The sequence below is a fragment of the Schistocerca cancellata genome, chromosome 8 (genome assembly GCF_023864275.1).
Source record: "Schistocerca cancellata isolate TAMUIC-IGC-003103 chromosome 8, iqSchCanc2.1, whole genome shotgun sequence".
NCBI classification, from domain to species: domain Eukaryota; kingdom Metazoa; phylum Arthropoda; class Insecta; order Orthoptera; family Acrididae; genus Schistocerca; species Schistocerca cancellata.
The window spans coordinates 199,803,051-199,816,237 of NC_064633.1; the positions used below are offsets into that span (position 1 = coordinate 199,803,051).

Consider the following 13,187-nt stretch of genomic DNA (forward strand, 5'->3'; position numbering starts at 1 on the left):
ACTCAAGTTTTTTCCTGATCTGGCTGACAATGAAGAAGCAAGAAATAACTTAAATTTTGCGCAAATTCATAAACTTACTGCTAAAGCGTGTGGTAAGTCAACTGTAGGCTGTATTAGCAAATCTGTGTCATTGGCAGAATCTCCAGACATGAATGAGTGTTTTGATTCCCCAAGAAAGGGATACGAACATGAACAGAAATTGACTGACTTTGACGATTTTTAACAAATAGCTTGTGTGTAGAACTGTACTTGGATGTTACGACAGAGGAGAGTATCCAGCGACAAAGAAAATAATCTTTTCCGCTCCCTTGGTTTCTGATTCGAGAAGTGTAATGATGGATGGAAATTCTTAGTGGAACCCAGAGACATCGCAGCAGCAAGAGCGAAGTTCTTGCATACAGTGTACTTCTTGCGTGCTGAAGACACCAGGCCTGTAGTGTACTTGGATGAAACTTGAGTTTCACAGAACTACACCAATAAGTATATATGGCACAACTCCAAAGGAAATGGCGATTTGAAAGAGCCTACTGGTAGAGGTGGCCGATAAATCATTGCACATGCTGGTTCATTAACCACAGGCTTCATACAAGAGGCCAAACTTTTTTTTCATGATGGGAAAAGTTCTGACCAATCTGATTACCATTCAGAAATGAATAGAGAAGTTTTTAAGAATTGGTTTATTCGACTGTTGTGTGCACTGGAAGAAGGGTCAATTATCGTGATGGATAGAAAAGCTGCCACGTTCAAATTGGTGCAAGGCAGATATTATCGAGTGGTTAAAGAGAAAGAGTGTTTCATTTTCAGTCGAAACAAAGGCTGAACTCCTGCCTAAGGAAGAAATCGTAGGTGCCAAAAAGACTTATCGATTAGATCAACTGGCAAATTAAATGGAACACCAAGTGGTACGTCTACCACCATATCACTGCCAGTATAATTCCATTGAATTGATATGGGCCCAAGTAAAGGTTTTTGTGTACCAAGCATGTATTGCGTGCTGAGAATAATAGGCTTACAGCAAATTTAGATATATCCTGGGTTTCAGAAAACCACGTTCAAATTGGCGCAAGGCAGATATTATCGAGTGATTAAAGTGAAAGAATGTTTCATTTCCAGTCGAAACAAAGGCTGAACTCCTGCCTAAGGAAGAAATCGTAGGTGCCAAAAAGACTTACCGATTAGATCAACTGGCAAACGAAATGGAACACCAAGTGGTACGTCTACCACTATATCACTGCCAGTATAATCCCATTGAATTGACATGGGCCCAAGTAAAGCGAGAAGTAGCAAAAAGAAAATACTACTTTCAAACTTGTTGATGCCGAGAAGCTAACACGCTAAGCTCTTGACATTGTTACTCAGCAGGACTGGGGGAGGTGCGTAAAACACGCAGAAGCATTTCAAGAAACTGATTTCTTGAACCAGGGTTTAAGAGTCACCATAGTGGAATATGCGATCATACACCTGCCTTAAACAAGAGACAGTAAATCTGAAGACATGGAGCCAAAAGATCCTTCAGTTTGGGTAATTGCCTTCTATGTAAAAAGCTGACTAATAATGTTTGTCTATTCATTTCAGTTATAGAAGGCATACTGCAAATGTTCTTCCCTTACAGTAGACGTCTGGTAAATTCATCACAAGTGGCGGCGATTAGTTTGCTCGGCAGTAACTGTCAATTAAAATAAGACTGTCAATTCTGCATTAATTAACAGCAGTTTTTCCTAAAAACCTGTATCGAATGCCTTTACATTCGGATATAATCTTACTGCATTCGGTTTCCTTGTACGTTCGAAATTTAACTCCTTTTTTCATAGAAAGATTTACTGGCTGTTTCGTAGTAAGGGTAATGCAGTTCATAAAATGATAAAACGTTGTGGTGCTTCTGTATTGACTGTATATAAAAATAGTGCAGTAACATCAGAACAGTCCCAGCACCTATTCTGATTCTCCAAGAAGAACATAGAAATCTATGATATTGGATGACTTTTACAAAAAGCTAGAACTTAGGATTGTATTACTTTAGTATGACTGAGAATGGTATCAAAATTATTAAAGGAAAATCTCATATTAAGATGTGAAACAAATACTAACAAAGAGATAGAGGGGATGGCCAGTACTTACCTCAGCTCAGTACAGCCGATAGATTCACAAAACAGAACAGAAAATTTACATTCCTAGCTTTCGGAACATTGTTCCTTCATCAGGGAGGAGAGAGGGGAAAAAAGGGAAGAAGGGAAAGTGGATTCATTTACTCACAACCCAGGTTATGAAGCAACAGGGAAAGGTAAACGGGGAGGGTAGCAAGGATGCAGGCATGGTTGTCAGAGGGAAGCCAAAGATATTCTACTGTTAAGTAGTGTGCCAGCTTCAAACCAAAGAGTATGTATACAGAAGTAAAGAGGTGTATAAAGAGAAACACAACTATGTAGAATGAAAAGATGCATGAATGGCTAAAGAGGATAGGGGAAAAAGGAGAAGACTGAAGAGTAAATGGGAGTGAGGTTGGTTAATGTAGTTTCAGTCCAGGGGGATGGCAGGATGAAAGGATGTGTTGGAATGGTATCAGATGGCTAGAGAATTAGAGGGTAATGTCCATGATAAAATTGATTATTCTGGCCAGTCACTTCAGTGCTCTGTCTTCTCCACTTGGTTTTTAATTTAGAAACTGTAATGATGGACGAAATTTGAAACACAAGACATGGACCTTGCAGTAGTAAGAACGAGGTTTTTGTGTACCAAGCATGTATTGCGTGCTGAGAATAATAGGCTTACAGCAAATTTAGATATATCCTGGGTTTCAGAAAACTTTTCGAACAAATATTTTGCTCGGCTTCAGTGAAAATATTGGCTTCAAAATAACTACAATTATTTTTACGTAGCATATATTGGCGATTTGAGTAATGGATGCAATGATGAAGGACATGTATTAGCCGCCAGTGAAGTTTTTTTTGGGAAGTAGGTAATATTTTCGGTCATATTAAAGCGAGCCATCCAAACAAAACTCTTGGTGACGGCCTACAACGATTTGTGCGCTACTGTGCACGGAACATCATGGAAGTAATTTGCCTCTATACATTATATGATACAATAATGATGTCTGAAATGTTACCAAAAACAATTTTGTAGTTTTCTTAACAACTTTTAACACAGGAAGGTTGTTCACAGTCCTACAGAATGAAAATTCATCATCGACTACATTTTTCGCTGCGCAGTCGGCAGTTTCACACCTCTTATAATATTTTGTTTTTGATCTCAGAATACTTTTATGTTTCCGAAATAAAAGACGCATCATATGCATCTGTAAACTTTGGGGATGTTCATATATATTTTTTCAGTCCAATTACATTAAGGATTCTGTTACTACCGCAGGTTGAAGTAAAAAAATTATTTTCCTACAATATTCCTTGTAACATTAGTTTTCATTTTTTTCTTAGCAGCTGGTGAGAATTTTCTTTCGGAAAGTACTCTATCATATTCTAGGCTAAAAATAGAGTTGCCCAATTTTATTTTATTTTTTTAATTTTTACAACATTTGAAATTATCACTATTTTAAAAAAAAAAGGCAATGCTGTAAGACAGCGAGATGACCTTGAAGCCCTATTTTCGTGCCGGCCACTATAGGGAAGGTTTACCTTCCCTAATCTTCCACTTCCACTATAAGACATATACCAACTTATTAGTTTTTATTCGTGGAAAATGGTCTGTAAGAATCTTTGCAAGATGCAAACATCTAAGACAAACTACACAGGTTTATGCAAAGAAGACTTTTCCAAAATATGTGTCCAAGCTGACACACAGTTCTTCCAAAGTTTGTGTCAAAATATACCAACTTTTTTCAGTGCTTAGCTTGTTTAGATGTTCATTTTCTCTAGTGCTAAATATTATTATTTTCAGTGGCATGTAATACTTATCACGAAATGCTTCCAGGCTCAGTAGGGCAGCAGTCTCTCAAAACCAATTCATGAGTGTTCTGACACAGTTTGTGAGCTCTTTATAGATTATATGCATTAGAGGATATCTCTTCTGAAAGAAACCAGTGAATCTTGAACATTTATGAGCACTTGAACAATCAAACATAATTTCTGCTAATCTAGTTTAGTCTTTTAATAGTTTAAAAGTATTCTTGCATTTCAAAGAACTCATCAACTTGCTTTTGTGCTGGGGTATGGACTGAAGAAAGTATTTCTTAACTTAACAGCTAAGCACTGTTCTAATAGTCTCTCTCCAGCTGTTTCTAACATCTCTCAGCTAGATGAAATATGTTTTGTATTTCAATGTAATTTTTTCAAAATCTTCCATACTATGTTTTGCTATCAAACAAATTATAGAGAAAAAGATCATATCCACACCATTTTCACCAAAAAGTTGCAATTCTTTTTGGAATGCATTACGGATTATGTGTGCATTACATGTGCCAAAATAAGTCAACTGTTTTCTTCTTAACAGACTCAAGGAATCGCAGATATGAGGATTTACAGCTTTTTTAACATTACAGCATTACAATCTTTGAGTTTAGCGAAGTGAACATGCAGTAGTTGATGATTGATAACTATTGATGAAAAATTGGATAGTGACAAGAACCCAGTGGATGTGTGATGGAGTGAGTTTTTTTGAGAAGACTTAAATCTCTGGAGAGAAGAAATATTTTACTGTTACGAAAATTGTGGAGGTTGCACTTGTACTTTCCCTTGACGGTGCCAGTTTAGAAAGGGGACCATCTTGAACAAAGACACTGCAACTATGTGTGAAAGAATGTTGGATGCTCATTTGAGTTTAAAAGATGCTGTGGTGAATGTGTTTGAGGAGAGGAATTTCTTATGTTGGTGTGCACAGCTCATTTTGAATACAAGTGGTACTGTGAAGATGAGAATAGTTGTGGAAAAACTGAGGAAACAATGAAAACAGGAAAAAGAAAAATTATTAAAGCAAATATGAAGAGTAAGTTTGAGAAAGAAAAAGTAATATTGGACATGGTGAACAGACACTGAAGAAACTGAAAGAAGAAGAAAAGGAGGAAATATTGACTGCTGACAGTTTACTGGATAATGCAGACAAGTGCTTAAAAGAAGCAATAAATAAAAAAGACTTTAGTCCTGTAGTATTTACGCTCTACCAAATCAGGAAGGACATTTTTTTGTAATCAAAGTGCTCAGTAAGTCAGTAATTTTAGTAGTAGGTTTGTTTTCCATCCATGTTAATTATGTTTTCTTCTTTCTTCTCTTCTGCCCCACCCACTGTAGTTTCATTTCCTCTATCACTGTGTATGCCTTTAAAAAAATTTTCCTATGTGTGTCACTTCAAAAGCAGACATTGGACAGGTCAGTTGATAACGTATATGGGCAAAAGTAGTTTCTATCCATACACATTTAAAATCGCAAATAATATGCTTCATACATTTAGATATTTTTGTAATACACTGTATAAATGTAAATATTCTTCCATGGAGTAAACTCAGTGGTGCTGTAAACAAGACTAAAAATTTTCTGGAAGTTTTAACTCGAATATTTGTTTTTGTGTGGTCTGGAAGTTTCTGTAAAACTCCCATGTGGAGAGTACTCTTTTTCGCACATGGATGCGTTGTCTTGGGTCATGTGAATTCCAGATTTGCTTTCAGTTGCATTTGATTTTTTATGTATGTGGGAGAAGAGGGGTATTTGTTCCCACAGTCACATGTTGATACTTGTGATTTGCAGGCAGGTTACTTCAGCCAAGTCCGGAATACAAAGAAATCTTCTCAGCGTTTGAAAGAAGCACTGTCGGAACAAAATCTTGCAGTAGCATTATATCTGCTAATGGCCCAACAGCGGTACTGTGTTCTGTATAGAGAAACTGAGAAGAGCCATCTCAAACTAGTAGGAAAATTATATGATCAGGTAAGGAGTGATACTTACTTGCTGTGTGATATGTATGCACAAAAATTCATTGATTGTGGGGTGAAATGTCGTCGTGCAGCTCTTGTAAATAATGGGTTCTTGTGTTATCTAGTATCTCTGTCATGAGTTTGTTTCATGTTGATTTGTATTAGTTTTTGTAGTGTCTTTTGTGTGAATTATGCCCTTATATAGTATTCTTCTGTTGATACAATTATCAGTTGATACACTTACTTTCATTGGATTAATCTAAATGTATTTATTTAAAGTGTCAAGACACATTGGTGCAATTTGGGACATTCTTAAATTCCACAATGTCAAATGAAGAATATGTGACAAAGATGCCATCAATTAATAAAATGCTTCTGGAGTACCACATGCATGCAGATGTAGCATTCTTTCTGGCGAGACCAATGTTTACACATGCTATAAATGTGAGTAATTCTTCAAGTTATTAATACATTTTATATTTGGTTTCTGTCCATAGCTAATTGAGGAAACAAAGGGATGAGGAATATAAGCTGTTTGAATGTAGATGAGAGAAGTTGTATAGCTAGATTCTTATATAAAGCTGTAGCAGGCCTCCTGGCAAAAGAAGGGGTTTTTAGAAAGTCACGTAAATGACTCATCATTGACAAGACAGAATCATAAAATTTGCAACTTTGGTATCATTTAATTTGAAGAGAAAGTAGTTGAGGGTTATTTGAAAGAAAGTTGTATGTTTATAAACTTTGTTCTCTGTTACTGCAGGAAAACAGACTTGCTTGTTCCTGGACATCTCCTGGTGAATCGTAATTTTACTTGTAAACTAGATAACTTTCAAAATATATGAAAATATAGCATGTTTAACCACCATTCAAGCTGGTAGTTTCTGTGCTCATGCATATCATACTAACACTACTAGTTCACACAACCAGCTAATAAATTAATGTAGAGATTTTATTTAACCATTTCGTCACCATCTACCCCAAAAATCTGAAAATCCCAAGTCACTTTAGCAGCATAAGAACAAACATTTGAAAATTAAAATCTCAATTAAATTTGTTCAATGCTGATAGTTGAGTATTTGGCTGTTACGAAGTATCCATACTGACATTGGTCACCTGCCAGTTAGATTTTGGTGGTGCTGTTTGCCACTAGATATTTCCTTGACTGTATGCACCTTTTAGTGCTCAATAACAAAATGGGCACTTTTTAACTTCAGTTCTGTGTTGTGTAAGCAGTGTATTTGAAAATGGACAGTGATAGTAATCTTTAGTTTGACAATGAATTTAGCAGCTCAGAATGTGATGAAGAATGTGACATTAATTCATTAGAGACTGGCAAGAGCTAACAATTGGCACAGAATAAATACTGGGCTATTCTCCAGCCAGCTCCTCCATGATTTCCACTCATGGATAAACATGTGACTCATTAGTGAACAACTGTACAGATTTTTGCGGATGATGCAGCTATCTATAATGAAGTACTTTCTGAAAGACTGCATAAATATTCAGTCAGGTCTTGATAAGATTGAAAGTGGTGCAAAGATTGGCAGCTTGCTTTAAAAGTTCAGAAATGTAATATGATGCACTTCACAAAACAAAAAAACTTAGTGTCCTATGACTGTAATATCAATGAGTCACAGATGGCATCGGCCAAAATTACTCATGCAACCCATTCTACAATATTCCTCAAGTGTGTAGGACCCAACCAAATAGGACTAATGGGTGATATTGAAGGTATACAAAGAAGGGCAGAACAAATAGCCACAGGTTTATCTGACCTGTCGGAAAGTGTCACAGAGCTGCTGAAGAAACTGAGCTGACAGACCTGTAATGGATGTAAGCTATCTTGAGAAAGTCCATTTACAAAGATTCAGTACCTGGTTTTAAATGATGATTCTAGGAGTATTCTAAACCACCTATGTAACGCTCACATATGGATCGTGAGGACAAAGTTAGAATTATTGCAGCAGGCACAGAGGCATTCAGACAATCATTCTTCCTGCTCCATCCCCCCCCCCCCCCCTCTCTCTCTCTCTCTCTCTCTCTCTCTCTCTCCAGAGGACTCAACACTCTTCAGTGAGGTTGTGCTTGGCTAGCACCCTGTGTGCCCTCTAGCAGTTAGTCTTTGAAAGCTGGCACCCGGCAGCTGCCAAGATGATTACCCTTCATTTGTTGTCTCCTTCCCATTCCCCATTACGACTCTTAACCAGTGGAACATTTGCAGCATGAGGTTCAACAAGGAGTTATGGCTGCTCTTGGAATCACACCATCTGCTTGTTTTTTTTGCCTCCAAGAAACAAAATTGCATCCTTGACACCACTTTGATCTCCCACATTTCCTTTCGCCCGGGATGGGTAAGCTGGGTATAAGTTGCAATTGGTATTTGGAGATGAAGAGACTTGCACAGTACGCGGTAGCATGGAGAGCTGCATCAAACAACATAAATAATTTCATAATTATTGTAAGTTATGAGTGTTGTGCGTAACGTATTTGGTCATAAATTGTGGTTTGTCATTTACGGTTGCTGTATCGTATAGTGTGATTAACTCATCATGTAACACTTAGCTTTCCCTTTCCATTTATTCTAAATTAAGGCTTTTTTCAAGTTTATTTGTGACCATAACGTCAAATAAAGACCAAGGGAATCAGTAACTTCTTTCCCGGGTTTTTGTAACTTCTTTCCCAGGTTTTTGTGTTGTTATCATCACTTTCAGTTATTAAAGAAAACAGGTAACATTTGTAGCATAAGAGGTACATAAAATAAAATAAAAGGTTCAGCAAACTTAGTTTACAGTTATTTTTTTACTGTTGTATAAAAGATTGCACGAACTGCAATGCATCCCCGATGTGAATACTTCTCTTGGGCACAGAAGGAGTTAGCAGATATTTGTAAGCAGTCGGAAATCTTCCTATTACAGTCAAGCAAATGAAAGCTGTTGTAAATGGATGTGTTGGGAGGGATATTGAGGTAATGTACTAAAAATACCAAATGAAAGCTGTTGTGAATGGATGCATTGGAAGGGATACCAAGAATAATTTACCAGAAATGCCAAATGCACCTTAAATACGATCTGCTTACATGGATTATGTCTTATGTACAGAAAGTACAGCAGTATCACTGCTCGTCCTCTTGACTATGAGTGACTTGTCAATTCTGGGCCTAGGTACTGGCCGGCCGCGGTGGTCTAGCGGTTCTGGCGCTGCAGTCCGGAACCGCGGGACTGCTACGGTCGCAGGTTCGAATCCTGCCTCGGGCATGGGTGTGTGTGATGTCCTTAGGTTAGTTAGGTTTAAGTAGTTCTAAGTTCTAGGGGACTTATGACCTAAGATGTTGAGTCCCATAGTGCTCAGAGCCATTTGAACCATTTGAACCTAGGTACTGTGTGCAGTGGAGACAGGAACCAAGAACAACTCATGATTTAACAAGCATCCACCTAACCAACATGTTCGGGTGCTGTCTTCCACTGAAACTGAGCCAGTAAGACTCACTTTTTCTGTTGGTACACCTGCTGTGTTCTGTATCAAGGCAAATCCAGAGGGGTAGGACTCGATTAATCATCAGCTCTTCAAATGTACAATAAGCAGTAGTATGTCTGAGGCAAGTAGCAGCAGGGCTGTGAAGGAACCACATGCGCTCAATGAGTGTGCCTAGGGGACATCATTCTGTATGTGAAGAGGTTGTTCTGGCAGTCATTGAGGAAACAATGTTCAGATTGTTGTGTATGTTGAAACAAATAAATTATTTTGTCTGGACTTCAAAAACATATTTTAGTTATTCCAGAGAGTGGCAGAAAGGATTGAGAAGACCAGTCTTGCTAATGGAGATTCAACAAAATTCTCAATTTTCAGTATCCTCTCCAGACCAAGTTGATTCCCCCTGAATCAGAGTTGAATGGCAAGCTTGAACAAGAGACTTGCTTCTGTGACAAGCCTCTCCAGGAAGCTGGCTGTGTTGGATGCATGTAAAGTTCAAATGGCTCTGAGCACTATGGGACTTAACATCTTAGGTCATCAGTCGCCTAGAACTTAGAACTACTTAAACCTAACTAACCTAAGAACATTACACACTTCCATGCCCGAGGCAGTTCCGGACTGAAGTGCCTAGAACCGCACAGCCACCGCAGCCGGCTGATGCATGTAAGGTTTTTTTAGCTGACACTCTATCCAGTCCAGATAATTATCCTAGTGGTTATGTGCCAAAGCACCCACAACAAAGTGCCATAGTTTGAAACACACTTAAAAAGCAATGGAGCTGTGTACGAAAAGATAGATTGCTATTGCTGTAAAGAAAACACATAAAGTTGCAGACAGGCACAATTGAAAGATACTTACACAGATCTTTCAGCCACGGCCTTCATCAGCAAAAGAGGAACAGGGAAACACACGCCATTCATCAGGAGAGGAACAGGGAAAGAAGGTGGGTGCACACAGAAAAGAGAAGGAGCAGGGAAAGATGGGCAGATGCACACCGAAAAGGCGAGGAGCAGGGAAAAATGGATGGGTGCACACCCATCCATCTTTCTCCACTCCTCTCCTTTTCACTCTTTTTTTCCCCACCTCCTAGCCCCACAACCTCCTGACACCACCCCTGTTGGCATTCTAGTCCCTGCACACTCTGCCACACGGCGTTCCTCTATCACCCCACCCATACACCACTATCCCTTCCCCACCCCTCCAGAATGTTCTTTGATCCCATGTGATAGTTAGATTCTGGCCAGTGTTGCCGGTCATGTGAGCATGAGGTGTGCTTACATGTGTGTACGAATAGTGTGTATTTCTCTTTTGCTGATGAAGGCTGTGGCCAAAAGCTTTGTGTAAGTGTGAATTGTGGCTGTCTACAACTTAACATGTCTTCTTTAACTGTAAGTAGCAATCTATCTTTTCCTACATTGTTGATGTTCCTAAGTGGATTTTCCAGTGGTTAAAACCCAGAATTGGTAGCAATGATATTTTATCAGTAAATTTAAGTGTATATCGAAAAGATAAGCTAATGGGAAATGGAGGTGGTTAATTTGTCAGATTAGACGGGAAACTTAAATCCCCCGTGATAGAAATTGGAGGTGCGTGCAAGACTGTTTGGTCATGACTCTACATTAATGTTGGACATAAACTTATAATTGCATTTTTCTGTCTATCACTTAACTCATCACCAGATGTAACTGAAAACTTTAGAATAATCTTACGTTTGTTAGTGTTTAAGTTCCCAAATCACATTGGCATCATTGGACACTATTATCGTCCAACAATCAAGTGAGATTATTAGTTTTTTAAATGGTGGGCTTCAACAAGACATCCAGCATAACATCACTTAGTGCCTTCTCAGAAAAAGTGTACCCAAACTCTGGAATGTCCTCCTTGAAACTGGTATCAGTGACCATGAGACTTTTATAGCAGCAGGAATTTTCAAAGTTCAAAGGGCAGCTACAACAGGTAGGAAGATGTACATGTTTATTGATCTAGATAAAGAGATAGTTGTTCCGTATTTCAATGAGGAATTGGAACATTTAGCTCTGGGCAGGAGTATGTCTCAAGTTTAAAAGAATAGTTAATCATACACCTGATACATACTTGGCCAGTAGCATAGCTGATATCAGTGAACGGACCATCGTGTATAGTCACTCCAAAAAAACATCTAAAGAAACTGTTGAGTGAAACATGTTTGGCTGTCAAGAGTGCATGAAGCCTTCAGCAACTACCTTATCAGGATATCATCGAAAGATTTGCCATGAAACGGCCATCAGTGCCACACAATCATTTCCACCACATGTTCCTCTTGCGTTGTTTGGTTTAGTAATCCATAATAAATACCTATCATAGAGCTAGCGCAAGTATACAGATTCCCAAATGAAATTAATTGTAACCAGAAGGAGCTGTATGAATGGAACTGAGTATAAAGAATGGGAAAGATGAGCCACATAAATTATCACAATAACAAGACAAACAGTAATAGCTCTACATTTGAATGGTACCTTAATTTATTGAGCTGTGCATCTGTTCACATTGTTGTTGTTGTGGTCTTCAGTCCTGAGACTGGTTTGATGCAGCTCTCCATGCTACTCTATCCTGTGCAAGCTTCTTCATCTCCCAGTATCTACTGCAACCTACATCCTTCTGAATCTGCTTAGTGTACTCATCTCTTGGTCTCCCTCTACGATTTTTACCCTCCACACTGCCCTCCAATGCTAAATTTGTGATCCCTTGATGCCTCAAAACATGTCCTACCAACCGATCCCTTCTTCTAGTCAAGTTGTGCCACAAACTTCTCTTCTCCCCAATCCTATTCAATACCTCCTCATTAGTTACGTGATCTACCCACCTTATCTTCAGCATTCTTCTGTAGCACCACATTTCGAAAGCTTCTATTCTCTTCTTGTCCAAACTAGTTATCGTCCATGTTTCACTTCCATACATGGCTACATTCCATACAAATACTTTCAGAAACGACTTCCTGACACTTAAATCTATACTCGATGTTAACAAATTCCTCTTCTTGAGAAACGCTTTCCTTGCCATTGCCAGTCTACATTTTATATCCTCTCTACTTCGACCATCATCGGTTATTTTACTCCCTAAATAGCAAAACTCCTTTACTACTTTAAGTGTCTCATTTCCTAATCTGTTCACATGTAACAGTGATAATATTAACTTGTCCGATGGTAGTTCTGGGACTGCCTTCTCAACAGGTGTTCCTTACTGTACTACATACTCCCAAAACCATCACACAGTTCAGCTGCAACAGGCCAGCTAGCAACCTGTTTGACAAGAGTATTCACTGTTCCTCACATTGCTGAGAAATCAATCTCTCTGAAATACAATGAGTTGCCCATTCTGATCCAAAATTCATTGCTAAGGCATGCTGGGCACTCATGGATATTTGCTTCACAAACACATCTATAATACTGTGCATTTCATTATTCTATCATTATTCCAGTTACAAACAGTTATTAAAAAGATAGATTACTACTCACCGTAAATATGACAATTTGAGTTGCAGACAGGCGCAATGAAAGACTATTAGGCACAAAGCTTGTGGCTGAATCCTTCTTCAGAAAATAAATGAGAAAAATCTTTTGAGTGCTCTAGCCAGATTGCAGCTGTTGTGTTGAACAGAAACAGCAATCTCGTGTGGGGCAGGGAAGGGGGAGGGAGTGCAGTCTGCCAGAGCAGGCAGGGACTACAAGGCATCAGGATAAGGCTGCCAGGTGCAGCATTGGGGGACGGAAAGGGGAGTGGGAAACAAAAAGGGAGAGGAGCAGAGAGGGGAAAAGACTGATTGGTGTGTTGCCAGAGTGTGTCACATAATGAGGGTGTGAGGACATGAATTGGAAGGAGG

At 38.7% G+C, this 13,187-nt stretch overlaps 1 protein-coding gene across 1 annotated transcript in view; it reads left to right on the forward strand.

Moving 5' to 3' along the window:
- Positions 1–13,187, forward strand: part of LOC126094939 (THO complex subunit 2) — a 313,848-nt gene that overhangs the window by 123,780 nt on the left and 176,881 nt on the right. Inside the window, 2 exon segments of the mRNA XM_049909587.1 lie at positions 5,691–5,870; positions 6,137–6,301. Of these exon segments, the coding sequence (XP_049765544.1) occupies positions 5,691–5,870; positions 6,137–6,301 (345 nt within the window).